This window comes from Elgaria multicarinata, chromosome 5, assembly GCF_023053635.1.
Source record: "Elgaria multicarinata webbii isolate HBS135686 ecotype San Diego chromosome 5, rElgMul1.1.pri, whole genome shotgun sequence".
Lineage (NCBI taxonomy): Eukaryota > Metazoa > Chordata > Lepidosauria > Squamata > Anguidae > Elgaria > Elgaria multicarinata.
Genome location: NC_086175.1, coordinates 135,168,564 through 135,185,274, shown reverse-complemented (window position 1 = coordinate 135,185,274; position 16,711 = coordinate 135,168,564). Strand labels below are relative to the sequence as shown.

The 16,711-nt window shown below is 48.6% G+C and overlaps 1 protein-coding gene across 1 annotated transcript in view; it reads right to left on the bottom strand.

Moving 5' to 3' along the window:
- Nucleotides 1–3,907: 3,907 nt before the first annotated feature.
- The window catches only part of DGAT2 (diacylglycerol O-acyltransferase 2), a 58,039-nt gene continuing 45,235 nt past the window's right edge, over nucleotides 3,908–16,711 (bottom strand). The window contains exons 6-8 of the mRNA XM_063127274.1: nucleotides 13,361–13,535; nucleotides 9,150–9,352; nucleotides 3,908–4,986 (exon numbers count right to left, since the gene is read on the bottom strand). Of these exons, the coding sequence (XP_062983344.1) occupies nucleotides 4,832–4,986; nucleotides 9,150–9,352; nucleotides 13,361–13,535 (533 nt within the window). The 3' untranslated portion in view covers nucleotides 3,908–4,831. The remainder of the gene's footprint in view (nucleotides 4,987–9,149; nucleotides 9,353–13,360; nucleotides 13,536–16,711) is intronic.

Below are 16,711 nucleotides of genomic sequence, written 5' to 3'. Positions count from 1 at the left end.
CTCTCGGCGTACATCCGGGACTTTTCTTGGCCGGCGCAATGGGCCGACCAAGACAAGCCTGGGATTGACCTGTGGCTGGGGGCTGTGTGCGGGAACTTCCAGCAACGCGGCCTCCAGCACCCCCATCCCCAGCGCTGAAGAAGAAGAGGAAGAAGGTAACAGTGAGGAGGATCTGAACCCAAGGCTCAATTCTCAGAGGTGGCAAATGCATCTGGGCTGCACCACTTCGGACTTGAGGTGGGGGAGCTCCCATGGTAGGCGCTTCCTCCATACAAAATAAAAAAAAAAATGGGAGTCCCTGCCTGTAGAAAACAAGCATATCAGAGAAGAAGGTTCCAGGGTAGCCTTTTTCCTTAATGTTTGTATTCTACTTCATTTTTTTAATTGAGGAGCATTAAACCGCCCCAACTGGGACTCCTTCCCAGACACCAGTGGATTCCCTCCAAGAAAGCTAGGCTAGGGAACAGTCTTACATCACAGAAGGGATATTGACGAGTCATGCTAGCTGGGGTTGATATGAGTTGTAGTCCAATACATCCGGAGGGCGCTAGGTTGGGGAAAGATGTATTAAAACACTCCCTGGCTCCCATCCATCGCTATGGTTCTACACATTTCTGCATCCTGGTTTGCATCCCATCCTGTATTTGCGTGCTGTGCTCTAGATGGCATGATTTGGGATCTTTTATTACAGTATTGGTTCGTTTGGAGGCAGAATTCATAAGGGCAGCTGCCCGAGGAAGCACGTTTGCTCCCATTCTCTATATACCTAAGCAATGTTCCTAAGCTATGTACCTTCAGCTTATTAGAACTCCCGAATTATATATGAAAATGGGCCCCAACACATCATGGAAGAGGCAGGCAACGGGATAAGCAGAAAACCAACGGATTATTTTTGCTTACATTTATTTCTATAAATTTGTACAAAAATGTTTTTTTTTCTCCTCTTGATGGGCAGTACTTCATAAAATGCCCAAAGGTTGGAGCATTTATTTATTTTTCTATATACACATCATTAACAGGATCACGGCGATGCAAGAACCCAGGAACCAAAGCCCTGGGTTTCTGCATTACCCAAAGGCACATTTAGAGCTTCGGTCGTTATTGATGATTAAAACAATTGAAGGCGGCAGGTTAAACATACAATAGTGCAAAACGCTTAAATATCTATCTAAATATGTGCGCGCACACTGGGCTCTGAATATATTTCTCTATAAAGCGTCAGTCAACATCCATGTAAACATATTAAAACAGTCGATACATTGTGCCAAAGAGCTACATTATATACATTCATCACTGACTTGAATAAGAAGAAATCATGGGTTTGGGGTTTGTTTGTTTGTTTTAAAAAAGAGAACCCCCCTCAGAGTTAAAGGTAGGCCTTGGGGGGATTCCACACGTCGTACTGAGGGCGCTTCCATGCGCCCCCAGTGCGCCCCCAAAGCGATCGTGTAGCTTGTCTGTTCGAAGAGACGAGGAAGAGGCGTCCTTGCCGCCGCCACCCACCTACCTCCTCGCCGGCCGGGTCGGAGAGCTCGGCGGAAGCCGAGCTCTCCGACCCGGCCGGCGAGGAGGTAGGTGGGTGGCGGCGGCAAGGACGCCTCTTCCTCGTCTCTTCCCAGGCAAGCTACACGATCACTTTGGGAGCGCACTCAGTACGACATGTGGAGTCCCCCTTGGTCCCACAAAATGTTTCATCCATGAAGACACCGGCTAGATTTAAACACACACTCTGCCAAGTAGCCAACACTACTCCAAAGGGAGGCTCCTCTGCTTTTAACAGATGCACAGTCCAGGAGAAACCCAATGGCTTCTTATTTAGAGAATGCCTACAAGTTGTGTGGCATGCGGCAAAATAATGAAAGCCAAGGAGACAGTTCCCTGCCCCAAGGAACTTACCAATCTAATTGGTGACCATGGAAGTGGCAAGAGAAAGGAAGGAAGGGCACAAGGCAGAAAGTGCAGAGGTCTGTAGGAGGCCTCATCTACACCAAGCAGGATATTCCACTATGAAAGCGGTATAAGGCAGGAGCCACACTACTGCTTTATAGCGCTATTGAAGTGCACTGATAACTCTTGGGGCCCACTGACACATACCATATACCACTTTCATAGTGCAATATCCTGCTTGGTGTAGATTAGGCCGAAGAAGCAAAGTTAAAGGGGAAGAAATAACGGTAGAAAGAGTGGGCAGGATTTAAAAGCTAAGGAGATGCTAAGCTAAGCGAAATCTGTTGGCATCCTTCATCTGCTAAAAACGAAGGAGTCCTCTCTCTCCCTCTCTCTCTCACACACACGCATACACGCACACACACACACACCAGAACAAAGTTGTGGCTTGCTGCAATCACAAACTCGCACCTGCCAACTACCAGCTCTCGATTTTGTTTTAAAATATTGCTGACTGAGAATACTGAGCCTTCCAGCGTCGTCACAAAGGCATGTGCCGTCTTTAAAAGGGATGGATCCCTGAAGAATTAGACACTGGAAAGACCAGGGGGGAAAAGGGCGGGGGGAAGGAAAAGAGGAAATTTGCAGAGAGCAGTAACTGAACAAGGTCTGTTTTCAGAGAAGGTCTTTGGTTCCCAAGCCCATAGGCCATAGGAATTTGCATTGTTTGTGCTTCGGGTGGGGGTTGTGGAGATTCACGCAGAAATAGCTACGGTACCAGAGAATCGAAAAACCAGCATGGCTGGGGAAGTGAGTGTGGATTGGTTTTAAAGCCAGGAATTGGATAATGCTGTCTGTGCAATTTCTGTCTTTTCTTTGGAAGCATGGGGACTCTTGCAATGTGGGATTCAGAGCTCAGAGGTGCTTTGTGTGAGCGGCTTCTAGCGGTTTGGGAGGGAGCCGGAAATGACGGCCGCACCGTGTTCCATCCCACAGTACTCTGCCACTTTCTTCCGACATGCTAATTCGCCCCCTTGATAACCATCTCCTTGTGTTGCCAAACCAGTATATATAAAAAAGATGACGTCTCACAGCCTATTCATGTAAAACTCAAGGACTGAATTAGGTTAGGCGGGATCCTCCCCATCCAGCCTCCAGCCTTCTAAGACGGAGCCCTCGACCCCGGGGCCAGTTCTGAGAGGCCGCTGAAAGACAGCAACATAGAATCATAGAATAGTAGAGTTGGAAGGGGCCTACAAGGCCATCGAGTCCAACCCCCTGCTCAATGCAAGGGGTGTCAATGTTACAGCACATGCGGTTCCAGAAAACGCTCGGCTTTTATCCCTTCCTAAACCGCAGGGCCTCCCCAGGATGCTTTTCTTATATTATGTGCAGTGGTGTAGTGGGCTGGGGTTTGCAGGAATGCAGCACCAGGACTTTTTTCTTAGCAGGGATGCTGATGTCATCTGCCACCCCCACCCCCAGACTTTCCTGCTCCCTCTGAACCTAGCCGCCATCACCACAGTAGCAGGAGGGGGGGAATGGATTTCCCCAGCAAGAATATATCTTTCCCTGTTGAGATGTAAAGTCTTCTGGGGTCGTGAACGAGCAATTGAGGCCAATTAGCTTTACAAAAGTCCAGCTCCTAGCAGATAAAACTCCTAGAATTGGTTCCTCTATAGGGATAAATGTATCCCTATAGATACATTCAGAGAGACTGAAAGAACTGGGCATGTTTAGCCTGGAGAAGAGAAGATTGAGGGGAAACATGATAGCACTCTTCAAATCCTTAAAAGGCTGTCACACAGAGGAGGGCCAGGATCTCTTCTCGATCCTCCCAGAGTGCAGGACACGGAATAACAGGCTCAAGTTAAAGGAAGCCAGATTCCAGCTGGACATCAGGAAAAACTTCCTGACTGTTAGAGCAGTACGACAATGGAATCAGTGACCTAGGGAGGTTGTGGGCTCTCCCACACCAGAGGCCTTCAAGAGGCAGCTGGACAAGCATCTGTCAGGGATGCTTTAGGGTGGATTCCTGCATTGAGCAGGGGGTTGGACTCGATGGCCTTGTAGGCCCCTTCCAACTCTGCTATTCTATGATTCTATCTGCTTGTAATTTTCGACTCTTCTTAGTGGTTATGAGGACTGTCATGAAGAGCGTCTGCATGCCAAAATTTACCACTACACCACTGATTATGTGCCTCTAAGGGGCACTGTAACATTCATGGCCAGCCCCATCTAGGCCATCAGACTCTAGTAAGTTTCCGTCCAAATAAGTGCCCTCTTCTCCCTGCCACCCCAATGCTTATACTTGTTTGATTCCCTGTTAGAGGATCCCTAGTAAAAGTAAGCAAGGGGCCCGCAGATCAAAGGTAGTGTACAGTCCTTGCACGCAGAAGATCCCAGGTTCAATTCATGGGATCTCCAGTTTAAAAGGATCTCCAGAATAGGGCTGGGAACAGTCTCTCTCTACTCGAGATCTCGGAGAGCTCCTGCCAGCAAAGCGTGAACTATACTGAGCTAGGTAAAGCCAGAAGGCATCTTTCTATGTTCCTGCTTCTGGTCCAGGGGCTTTACTGTCTACCCAAGAATAGTAGCAGATTCCAAAAAGCAACTGCATGCCTTCTCCTCTCTGCCCAGTTAAGAAGTTGATGGGAAACCCTATCATTGATGGAGCAGGACAGATCTGCCACGGACAAGCAAAAAAACATTTCTAGAGGTCTCATGTTTGAAAACGTAGACAACTTTTTTTTTTCCTTTTCTCCTTTGAGGACTCGCGCACGCAATCCACGCTCGCCGCCCCGATCCACAGACTAGAACACAAAACAACTTGGATTCTGGCAGAAAAGTGTCTTTTGATGCCGCTTTGCAAGCAGCGAGTTCGCTCCCAAAACGCAAGGCCAAGAAAACTCAAAAAGCTCGCGTGGTCCCCTCCGCGCCGCCGTCAATTGACTTCCAAGGCGTCCGTCTCCGGCAGACCAAATTTCGTCTTGTACTTGTCAAAGAGTTTAATCAGAGAGCTCACGTAGAGGCTGTGATAAAAGTCTACTTCCTTCTGGCTCGGATTATTGATTTTGGGAATGGTGATGGGCTCCCCGACTGAAATGCAAAATGGAGAGGGAGAAAACAGGACAAGACTTGAGTGTGGTAGAGCTGCTGACCCTAAGCCGCCCTTCCTCAACCTGGACTCTCACTCCCATCATCCCCACTCAGCGGAAGCTTCCAAGAAGACACAGCTCTGACATCAGAAAGGGCAGTATTCAGAAACCAGTGAGAGAACATCTCAGCCTGTCAGGACACTCCATTGCTGACCTTAAAGTGGCCATTCCTGAGCAAAGGAACTTCAAAAATCTCCAGCACAAAACCGCTGAATCACAAGTTCAATTCTTCCATGAGTGGCCTGAATCAAGATAATGGTGTGCACTTTTATTTTAATTTTTTTTACTTATTTCATTTCATTTCAATACTGCCCAGTAGCCAAAGCTCTCTGGGCAGTTCACAAGGTTTTTTTTTTTTTTTAATCTCACTAGATTAAAAAAATGTCAGGATGTTTGTGATCTCAACCCTGTTTTGTGGATGGTCACTGTGCCCGTTTTACATACATTTCAAATTTTCACATAAACCTGACACAGTCCTTATTCATTCATTTTTGTGCATTTCATTTCCCTTTAACCTCACAGCTTACATCCCACTCTCCACCATCCCCTAACGTATAGATCTCCCTTCCCACTTCGGGGAGCAATTTATGCGTCTGATGATGTGGACTTTAGTTCAGGAAAGCTTAGGCCGGAGATGCACAAGGCTGCAATGCTACGGCCCTGGGAACGCTGTACGACCCTTCGGCCAAAGGATTGTTCAGGCCTCCCCCTCCAAGAGCAGAGGGAGGCAGGGAGACCTGAGCTCAGGAGCCTCCTCTACGAGACTGCAGAAAGGACCACCGCTAGGGCTTCTCCAACCTCGGGCAGCACAAAAAGGGACATTCCAGGAGAGATGGAGATTCCACAGTATCCAAAGCCCCAGGCACGCTCCCAGAAATGGGGACACGAGCCCTGGAGTTGGGGTACTGTATTTCTTCGATTCTAAGACGCACTTCCCCCCCATATAAACATCTCTAAAAACGGGGTGCATCTTAGAATTGCGGGTGCGTCTTAGAATCGGGCCTCTCAAACCTCTCACGCTGCTCCCCAAGTGCTGCTTGAAGCTTTGCCGGGCCGCTAACGGCGAAGCCGCGCCTCTCTCCCTGCGGCATGTGCTGGCTAACTCCTCACAGTGTGGGCGCCCCCGCACTGCACCCGGTGCCTCACGCGCCGGCAGGGAGCGTCCCAAACGCGCCCCCGCACACGCCGCTCACACCCACGCACAGCGACCCAGGCCAAACGCTGGGCACGTGCGGGATCCTTCGGGGCGGCTCTGGCGTGGGGGTCCTCGATGTAGGACACGCATGGGGGGGAGGGAGGGAGGGCTGCACTGTGTTCCATAGGGTGGGGGCGCGCCTGGGCATTGCCGCTGCCACACACACCACGCACTGCTGACCCTCCCCTCCCTCTGATGCAGCGGCCGAAACGCCCGCCCGAGACACCAAGCTCCCCAACAGCTAGCCAAGACAGCCAGAAGGTCTGGAAGGAGGAGGCTGCAGTTGCTCCCGATTCTGGCTAAGCCGGGAGAGGGCTGCACCGTAAAAGATATTCTAAGAAACTTATTTTTTCTTAGAATCAAACCATTTTTTTTCTGTTGGTGGTACTGAAATGAGTGTCTGTCTTACAATCGATGGTGTCTTACAATCGAAGACCTACGGTAGTTCATTTCTATCCCTTCGAAAATAGTTGGAAGGGGGAGGGGGAATTCGAAGAAAGAAAACAGCCAAAACAACCAAATAAAAAAGGGGAAAGAGGCACCGCCCACCCTCTGCCCTGTTCCTCCCTCTGCCTCGATTCCTCCCTCCCTCTACCCCAGTGGTTCCCAAAGTGGGCGGTACTGCCTCCTTGGGGGCGGTGGGATTGCATAGGGGGGCGCTAAGAGGCAAAGGGGCGGCAGGGGGGCGCTCAAGGTGGTCTTTTCCGTACCAGCAGTTTTGGTTACAGAAGGAAATTTCTGGTCGCTATCCTGCACTATGGAGAGTGGTTCAGAAGCTCCTGGTTGCATTTCCAACATCATATGTGGTGGAATGTGGTTGTAGTGTGGTCTGCCTACTTCTCTCCAAGCAAAGAAATCGACTCCAGATTACTCAACGTGGTGATTTAAGACTCACGTTAAGTGACTTTAAACCAGACATCGGGAAACGGGTATCACTTCATCAAGCCCATCCATCCCATTAAGAATGTACAGAATAGCGAGGTACTCTACCCTACTTACTAAATGGGATATCTAACATTCTTGCGAAATGACGATCAGACTTTGAAAAGATGATATCACTGGATCAAGTTCATCAATTAGGTTTAATTGAATAAACTAAAAAAAATGTAATTGGATTTTGAATAAATATTCAATTAATTGTTACTGTTTTGAATTTCATTGTTATTATCTTCCATAGTGGGTCGTTGAAAACCGCTATTCTGAATAATGATTTTTATAGGGTAGGGTAGAGGTCACTGGGCATGAGTTTGTGGAACCAAGTGGGCGGTGACCTGAAAAAGTTTGGGAACCACTGCTCTACCCCATAGATAGGGAGGGCCTATCTTTCAGATGCCACAAGACTCTGTCATTCTTAAGAACATCAGAAGAGCCCTGCTGGATCAGACCGAGGGTCCATCTAGTCCAGCACTCTGTTCACACAGTGGCCAACCAGCTGTGGACTAGGAATCCACAAGCAGAACACCGTGCAACAGCACCTTCCCACCCATATTCCCCAGCAGCTGCTGTATACAGTCTTACTGCCTCTCTGATACTATGTGATACCACATAGCCATCAGGACTATTCGCCATGGATAGCCTTCTCCTCCAGGAATTGATCCAACCCCCTTTTAAAGCCATCCGAATTGGAGGCCATCACCACATCTTGTGGTAGTGAGTTCCACAGCTGAACTATGTGCAGCGTGAAGAAGTCCTTCATAGAACCATAGAATAGCAGAGTTGGAAGGGGCCTGCAATGTCCTGCATGTCCCACCAAGGAGCTTCATGGGATGACCCCACAGGGTTCTAGAATTATGGTTCTAGTATTTGGCTAAAATAGGACGCGCAGCACGAAATCCCAGTTTTAGGAAATCCTCCTAAAATTGATGATCTCCTGCCTCAACTGTCCCCACCAGCGGGGCTGTACAGAGGGAAATGAGAGAGTAAAGCAACGGTACACGCAGGACACGGAATAACGGGCTCAAGTTAAAGGAAGCCAGATTCCAGCTGGACATCAGGAAAAACTTCCTGACTGTTAGAGCAGTACGACAATGGAATCAGTTACATAGGGAGGTTGTGGCCTCTTCCACACTAGAGGCCTTCAAGAGGCAGCTGGACAGCCATCTGTCAGGGATGCTTTAGGGTGGATTCCTGCATTGAGCAGGGGGTTGGACTCGATGGCCTTGTAGGCCCCTTCCAGCTCTGCTATTCTATGATTCTATGATGAAAAATGACGATATTCCTATATATGTAATGTGTGTGTTTTTTCTTTACACAATGTATTTTCTGTTCTTTTTTGTTGGTATTCACAATAAAAAGGGGGGGAGCAAGGCCACACCACCAGCCGTGCTGCAAAACTACATCAATTATTTTCCTCTTCCGTTCCCTTTTCCTTGGGTGTTGCGGGCAGAGACTGTGGGCTCTCCCACCCTAGAGGCCTTCAAGAGGCAGCTGGACAGCCAACTGTAGGGGATGCTTTAAGGTGGATTCCTGCATTGAGCGGGGGGTTGGACTAGATGGCCTTATGGGCCCCTTCCATCTCTACGAGTCTATGGTTCTATGATTCTATGACTGTCTTGGTTTAATTATTGCACATCAGCTGCTGCAAGAGATATTTTTGCCTGAGGAGCGAGATAAAACTACTTTGAATAAATAAATAAGATGCGCCCATTTCCCACGATGTCTGGTGAATGTGGAGAGCAGCCGGGTTTGGACCACATTCTCTACTCAGCTCGAATTATCTTTCCAAAGTGGGCGAGAGGGGGAGACTGTAGCTAACGATCCGCTTTAAAGAGGTGTTCCTCCCAATCTTGGTTGATAGCCAAGATCCAAGGGCATAAATCAGAATGACGGAGTTTGAAGTACATGAGCCAAAGGCGTTTCAGTTCGAGTTGACAGAGGTGAGCCCGGCTTCCCCATCTCCCCAGCCTTACCAACAGTTGTGATGGGCTTGGGATATGGCAACAGTCCCCAGCTGCTGGAAGAGAAGAGGCCTTGTCCGTGGAAGACGCAAGGAGCAAAGCCAATGTATTTCTGGAACTTCTTCTGAACCCATTTTCCCCACGAGCCTTCTTCAAAGATCACCTGCCTGAAGATCTCGTTCTCGCCAAATGAGTAGACCGGAACAAGATCCGCACTGGAAGAGAGGAACGTAATTCAGATGTCAGCACCTCTTCCCTTGACGGTAAGGAGGGCTTGCCCAGGCCGTCCCAGGGGAGAGAGGACGGACCAGCTTCAATGGAACCAGTTACCTAGGGAGGTTGTGGGCTCTCCCACACTAGAGGCCTTCAAGAGACAGCTGGACAACCATCTGTCAGGGATGCTGAGGCGGATTCCAGCATTGAGTGGGGGCTGGACTAGATGGCCTTATAGGCCCCTTCCAACTCTACCATTCTGTGATTCCTAGCCAAGGAGGAATCTCAAGAGAGCAAGACATGCAGTAAGTCCCTGATCAATAACAGCTCCTTCAGGTCCCAATCATTCCACCCCAAGTAAAAGTATTTCTTGAGCTCCAAAAGATTCTCTTTCCACCATAACTTGCCTGACTAACTGATATGCTTGTTGTAAGGTTACAATTCCCTTTATCTTTGACCACTGGCTGTAATGGCCAAGGCTGTTAAAGGTCATCACCCTTTAGATCAGCCTTCCTCAACCTGCGGCGCTCCAGATGTGTTGGACTACAACTCCCAGAATGCCCCAGCCAGCTGGCTGGGGCATTCTGGGAGATGCAGTCCAACACATCTGAAGCGCCCCAGGTTGAGGAAGGCTGCTTTAGATGGTCATCGGTTTTCCACCTCTCCCTTAAGACTTGGGCCTTTCAGGGCTATTAAGTACAAGCAGATGGCCCATTAGGTACACACCAACCATCAAGTTCGGATGCTAATCGAAGTCCCGTAGGAAAGGAATGGGCTGCTGGGGATGCCAAAATTCAAAGTGTGTAAACACATAGCAATCACTCGGTCAAAGATATCTTAGGTGCGGTGGCCATATGAAAAGGAGGACAGGGCTCCTGTACCTTTAACAGTTGTAGAGAAAAGGAAATTTCAGCAGGAGTCATTTGTACGCATGCAGCAGCTGGTGCAATTCCCTCTTCATCACAACAGTTCAAGCTGCAGGAGCCCTGCCCTCTTTTGAATCTGGTCAAGAAGGCAGGCAGCTTTAACTGTTCTAACAGTCAGGAAGTTTTTCCTGATGTCCAGCTGGAATCTGGCTTCCTTTAACTTGAGCCCGTTATTCCGTGTCCTGCACTCGAGAAGAGATCCTGGCCCTCCTCCGTGTGACAACCTTTTAAGTATTTGAAGAGTGCTGTCATGTCTCCCTTCAATCTTCTCTTCTCCAGGCTAAACACGCCCAGTTCTTTCAGTCTCTCTTCATAGGGCTTTGCTTCCAGACCCCTGATCATCCTGGTTGCCCTCCTCTGAACACGCTCCAGCTTGTCTGCGTCCTTCTTGAATTGTGGAGCCCAGAACTGGACGCAATACTCTAGATGAGGCCTAACCAGGGCCGAATAGAGAGGAACCAGGACCTCACGTGATTTGGAAGCTATACTTCTATTAACGCAGCCCCAAATAGCATTGGCCTTTCTTGCAGCCATATCGCACTGTTGGCTGCTTCTGGGCTTTCCACAGGCACCATGGTCTGAACAGAATACTGGACTAGATAGACCTCTGGTCTGATCCTGCACGGCTCTCCTTATGTTCTTACTCGGACTGGCAGCAGTTCTCCGGGGTCTCAGCAGAGAAGGCTTCTCTCCCATCACCTTACGCCTGAGCCTTTTAAACAGAGATCCTGGGGACAGAACCAGAGACCTTCTGCCTGTAAATTGTTCTTCTGCTACTGAGCTACAGGTAGGGAGGGGCAAACCCACAATATCTGAGATCACTAGGATTCTCCAAACATCGTCTCACTGCTGGCCTTGGGCCAGAGTCCCATTCGCAAACTCTGCTCGCTGGGCGCCAACGGCAAACCCGCGCAAGCCGAGCAGCGATCAAACGGGAAATCAGCGCAAACCTCCCCAAATTTGCGCACGTTTCCTCCACAGACGAAAGCGGGGCCTGGGCCAGCCCACTGAGGAAACGTGCGCAAATTAGAAAATTTGCACGGCAATGTCAAAGAGGAATAAAGCAAAGAAATACTTTTAAGAAGGATTGGGAACCAAGGCTGGAGTTAAAATCACATTAACGGTCTCAGATATGCAGACGACACCACTTTGATGGCTGAAAGCGAGGAGGAGCTGAGGAGCCTTATGACAAAGGTGAAAGAAGAAAGTGCAAAAGCCGGGTTGCAGTTAAACCTCAAAAAAGCCAAGATTATGGCAACCAGCTTGATTGATACCTGGCAAATAGAGGGAGAAAACGTGGAGGCAGTGACAGACTTTGTATTTCTGGGCGCAAAGATTACTGCAGACGCCGACTGCAGCCAGGAAATCAGAAGACGTTTACTTCTTGGGAGGAGAGCAATGACAAATCTTGATAAAATACTTAAGAGCCGAGACACCACACTCACAAAAAAGGTCCGCATAGTTAAAGCAATGGTATTCCCCGTAGTAACCTATGGCTGTGAGAGCTGGACCATAAGGAAGGCTGAGTGAAGGAAGATAGATGCTTTTGAACTGTGGTGTTGGAGGACAATTCTGAGAGTGCCGTGGACTGCAAGAAGATCAAACCAGTCCATACTCCAGGAACTAAAGCCAGACTGCTCACTTGAGGGAAGGGTATTAAAGGCAAAACTGAAGTACTTTGGCCACATAATGAGAAGACAGGATACCCTGGAGAAGAGGCTGTGGAAGGCAAAAGGAAGAGCGGCCGACCAAGGGCAAATAGATGGATGATATTCTAGAGGTGAGGGACTCGACCTTGGGGGAGCTAGGGGTGGCAACGGCCGACAGAAAGCTCTGGCGTGGGCTGGTCCATGAAGTCACAAAGAGTCGGAAACGACTGAACGAATAAACAACAACATATGAAGAAAGAAAAGAACAGAACAACTTTGGCAGAAGCTTATGGGACTCTCTGGGACTCCTGAAAAGAAGTAGGGCTATAAAAACAATATAAAACAACACAAAATAAAATGGAAGAGATAAAGAAAAATGATATACTAGCCTTGAAAGATAAATAGGGGAGATCTATGTGAGACGGACAGGGCTGGGGGAGGAAACAGGGTAAAGGAATAAAAGGTGAAGCTGAAAAAAGTTTACTGTATTTTGTATGTTTGTTTATAAATATACATATACTAGCTGCACCCGGCATAACATACACCGTTGTAGCATATCTTAAAGTTTATTAATTAAATATCATCGTGGGAGCTGCTTGTAGGCCGCCGATACAGCGCTGTCTGGCAGACCTGGGCCCCCCCTCTCCCCCGGGGTTCCTGTCAGCCTTGGGCCACCCGCCCAGCTTGCATGAGATTAGGCCGGGGCCTGGGCTCGCAGCAGCCGAGCGGTCTCCCCCCCGGCCACAAAGGGCCCCGGCTGTGCCTCGCTCATGCTCTGGACTGTGGCGCTGCCCCCTTCTGGGGGGGGGGGCAAAGAGGCAGAAAGGGTGGTAGGATTACCTTGGAAAGCCCGGAGGAGTCGGGTGAGGGGCTTAGCAACCTATATCAGCTGATGTTACACGTTGTTACTGTTGCTTAGCAACCTGTATCAGCTGAAGCCTTTACGGAAACATACCTAAGCGATATATATATATATATATATATATATATATATATATATATGATAGAAAGATATTGGAAACCTAATATATAAGAAGAAAATTTGCACGGATCAAATTCAGAATCAGGAATGAGACAAACAAGCAGACATTCGATGATTTGCGAATAATTTCGGCAGACATGTGCTCGCACTCAGGGCGTCGAACAGGGTACGATCTCATGTTTTGTGGAAAAAACAAAATTCTCACACACCCTTAGCTACAGGCCCTCCCCACAAAATAAAGGGGAGGTGTGAACCATCAACTTCTCAATTAACAGTCCTACACGCCGGCGACTTGAGCAAGAAAGAAGGCGCATACGGCCAGATTTGTCCTTCACTTTTGGCCATTCAAATCCACGCGTTCCCCGCCCCCGCCCCAATAACCCAGCTGTGTTCATAAGGAGAGGAACGCAACGTGCGTTGTGGGGCAGCACGTGGGCTGCCTTCTACCCTTACCCATGCCGCAATGCCAGCTTCACAAAGCCCTTCCGCTGTCGCAGGGTCACAGAGTTTTTGCCCGGGGTGCAGTTCAGGGATTCCGCAGCGCCCCCCACCACAATCACGATGGCGTTGCCAGTGCCGTTCTTGGAAAGGATGTAATCTATGGTGTCGTGGTTCACAGGGCAGATACCTGAACATTGAGAGAGACAAGAGAGAGATCAGAAACAGTTCAAGTGTTGGCCTGGGACTGGGCAGACCCGGGTTCTAGTCCCTACTCGGCCATGAACCTCACTGGGTGGCTTTGGGCCCTTCACTGACTACCTCACAGGGTTGTTGTGAGGATAAAGGGGAGGGAAGGATCGTGATGTAATGTGCCAAATAAATAAAATAAGTAATCAAAAGGACAGGGATAACCTAGCTTCAGTTGTCCATACTCTGGTAACCTCCAAATTAGATTATTGCAATGCCCTCTACATGGGGCAGCCATTGAAGACGGTTCGGAAACTGCAGCTTGTGCAGAATGCAGCAGCCAGATTGATAGCTGAAACAAGGAGGTTTGAACATATAACACCGATTCTGGCCCACTAGCATTGGCTGCCTATACATTTCCGAGCCCAATTCAAGGTGCTGGTTTTAACTTATAAAGCTCTACATGGCTTGGGACCACAATGCCTGATGGAACGCCTCTCCCGACATGAACCTACCCGTACACTGCGCTCAACATCTAAGGTCCTCCTCCGAGTGCCTACTCCGAGGGAAGCTCGGAGGATGGCAACAAGGGAGAGGGCCTTTTCGGTGGTGCCCCCCCCCCCCCCGACTGTGGAATGATCTCCCCGATGAGGCTCGCCTGGCGCCAACATTGTTATCTTTTCGGCGCCAGGTCAAGACTTTTCTCTTCTCCCAGGCATTTTAACATTTTAACAGCATTTTAACAGCATTTAACAACGTTAAGTTTGTTTTTAATGGACCCCAGAATTGTTGTTTTTAAATGGATACTGTTGTTTTTATGTTTCTGATGGTTTTTTAAATTTTTTATACTTTTTAATGGTTACTATTTTTAACTGTTGTAAACCGCCCAGAGAGCTTCGGCTGTGGGGCGGTAAAATGCAATCAATAAATAAATGGGGGTGATGGCAAACTTCTAGCTCCTGGGAGGAGAAGAGGCCGCCTTTCACAGGGGAAATGGCAAAATTGTGAGTGGAGACCTTTTGCCACTAGATATCAAGTACCGACAGTCTTTTAGCTCACAGTACTGGGCTAATCCCATGCAGAATCAGTACGGCAGTAGCAAATTCCACTACACGACATGTGAAATCGTACTTCCTTTCCCCAGCCGTGAACCTATTGCTAAGCCACTTCATTGGCTGACCCCAAATTCTAACAATACGAGAGAGGTAAAAATAATTCTGCGTTGCAGAATTTCTCACAACAAGTTAACAGGTAAATTTGCCTGATGAATAGAACTGGGCCAAGAACATGCGGAAGGAGGGCGTTTTGCAAAAAGCTGTGCCCTCGGTGTTAGCTAATTCTGAGAGCAAGGCCTATTGCCAAGTCGAAGGTGAGAGACGGACGTGTCGCCTTCCCTCTGAACGGGCTTTCTGACATCGTAACGCAGTCCAATTTAACATCATTTCATCTCATTCTCCCAGGCATTTAGCAATATGTAATGAGCCTGGGTTTGTTTTTCGGCTCATCGTTTTTACAGTTGTTATAGTGGTTTTAAATGAATGTGCACATCACATGTTTTTGTGGTTTTAAATCTTTGTATATTGTTTTTAAGTGTTTTCTCTTCTGTGAACCACCCAGACAGCTTCGCCTATGGGGCGTTATACAAATGCAATAAATCAATATTATGTCCGTGATTCCTGATTATGGCACAAAGGCCACAGAAAGGAACAAAGGCTGGGCTAAACATGTCCAGTTCTTGAAGAGAGACTGAAAGAACTGGGCATGTTGAGCCTGGAGAAGAGAAGATTGAGGGGAGACATGATAGCACTCTTCAAATCCTTAAAAGGTTGTCACACAGAGGAGGGCCAGGATCTCTTCTCGATCCTCCCAGAGTGCAGGACACGGAATAACGGGCTCAAGTTACAGGAAGCCAGATTCCGGCTGGACATCAGGAAAAACTTCCTGACTGTTAGAGCAGTACGACAATGGAACCAGTTACCTAGGGAGGTTGTGGGCTCTCCCACACTAGAGGCCTTCAAGAGGCGGCTGGACAACCATCTGTCAGGGATGCTTTAGGGTGGATTCCTGCGTTGAGCAGGGGGTTGGACTCGATGACCTTGTAGGCCCCTTCCAACTCTGCTATTCTATGATTCTATGAAATGCGGATACTTGGCTAAGAGCATACAAAAATGGTAAGCCGTGGTTCAGGGAGGGAGGGGATTTTTAATCCCCCTACCTTTAATAGGTGGAAATTCAGCACAGGTGTGTGTGTGTGTGTGTTTTGGCAGTTGTAGAACTTGGGCTTACCTTTGGCAAAGAGGCCTGATTTTAAAAACAGCACAGCACGTACTAACATATCACGCAGAGTTCTTCCCAAGGCTATGAGACTCTGTGCTAGATGGGGCTACTCACGGCTTGCCTTGAAAAGCGTCCCTGTCATTTGTTAGCATGATAGCAGGGGAATGATCAGCACGTGCCATTCAGCAGGTCACAATGCCTTAGGGGACTGTATAACTCGATGATGTACCACTCAATACGCTATTGAGTCGCACATCATCACGTTCTTTACTAGGGATGTGTACAGCCCCTGCCCCGATTCGCCTCCGAGGCCAATTCAGAGCTTCCAAAATCAGCCCCGATTTGACTCGGGGTGCCTCGGAACGGACCTGGCCCACTTCGGATTTGGTTCTGAATCTGAAGCAGGTCAGCTGTTGTAGTTTCCTGGGCGCCTGTAGGCCCAAGGCTAACCAGGAGTCCATAGGACTCCCCTCTCCTTCTGCTCGGGAGTTACCTGAAGCCTCCCTCCAGGAGAGCCGCTCTGGACTGCCGTAGATCTACTGTTGTAAACTATAGCGGCTAGATTCCAGTAAATCTATGGGAAGCCAGAACAACTCTCCCGGAGGACTGGTGGTTCCCCACCATGAATGGAGGCTTCAGGTAAGTCCCACAAGTGGGCAGGGGAAAGCAGCTGGCAATCAGGCCAAATCAGCCCAAAGTGCTTCGGGCCGAAGTGGCCCAAACTGGTCCTGAACCAGAATCAGGTTGAGATGGGCCAAATTGGCCCACCAACTCAAATTCGGGGTTCAGGACTGAAGTAAAGCACGGCCCTATTATTTACTGCTCGATGATAAACATTTTGGCTTTGCTTATACAAGTTGGTCATTTATATTGAAGCTTACCCTTGTGTGTATAGATATA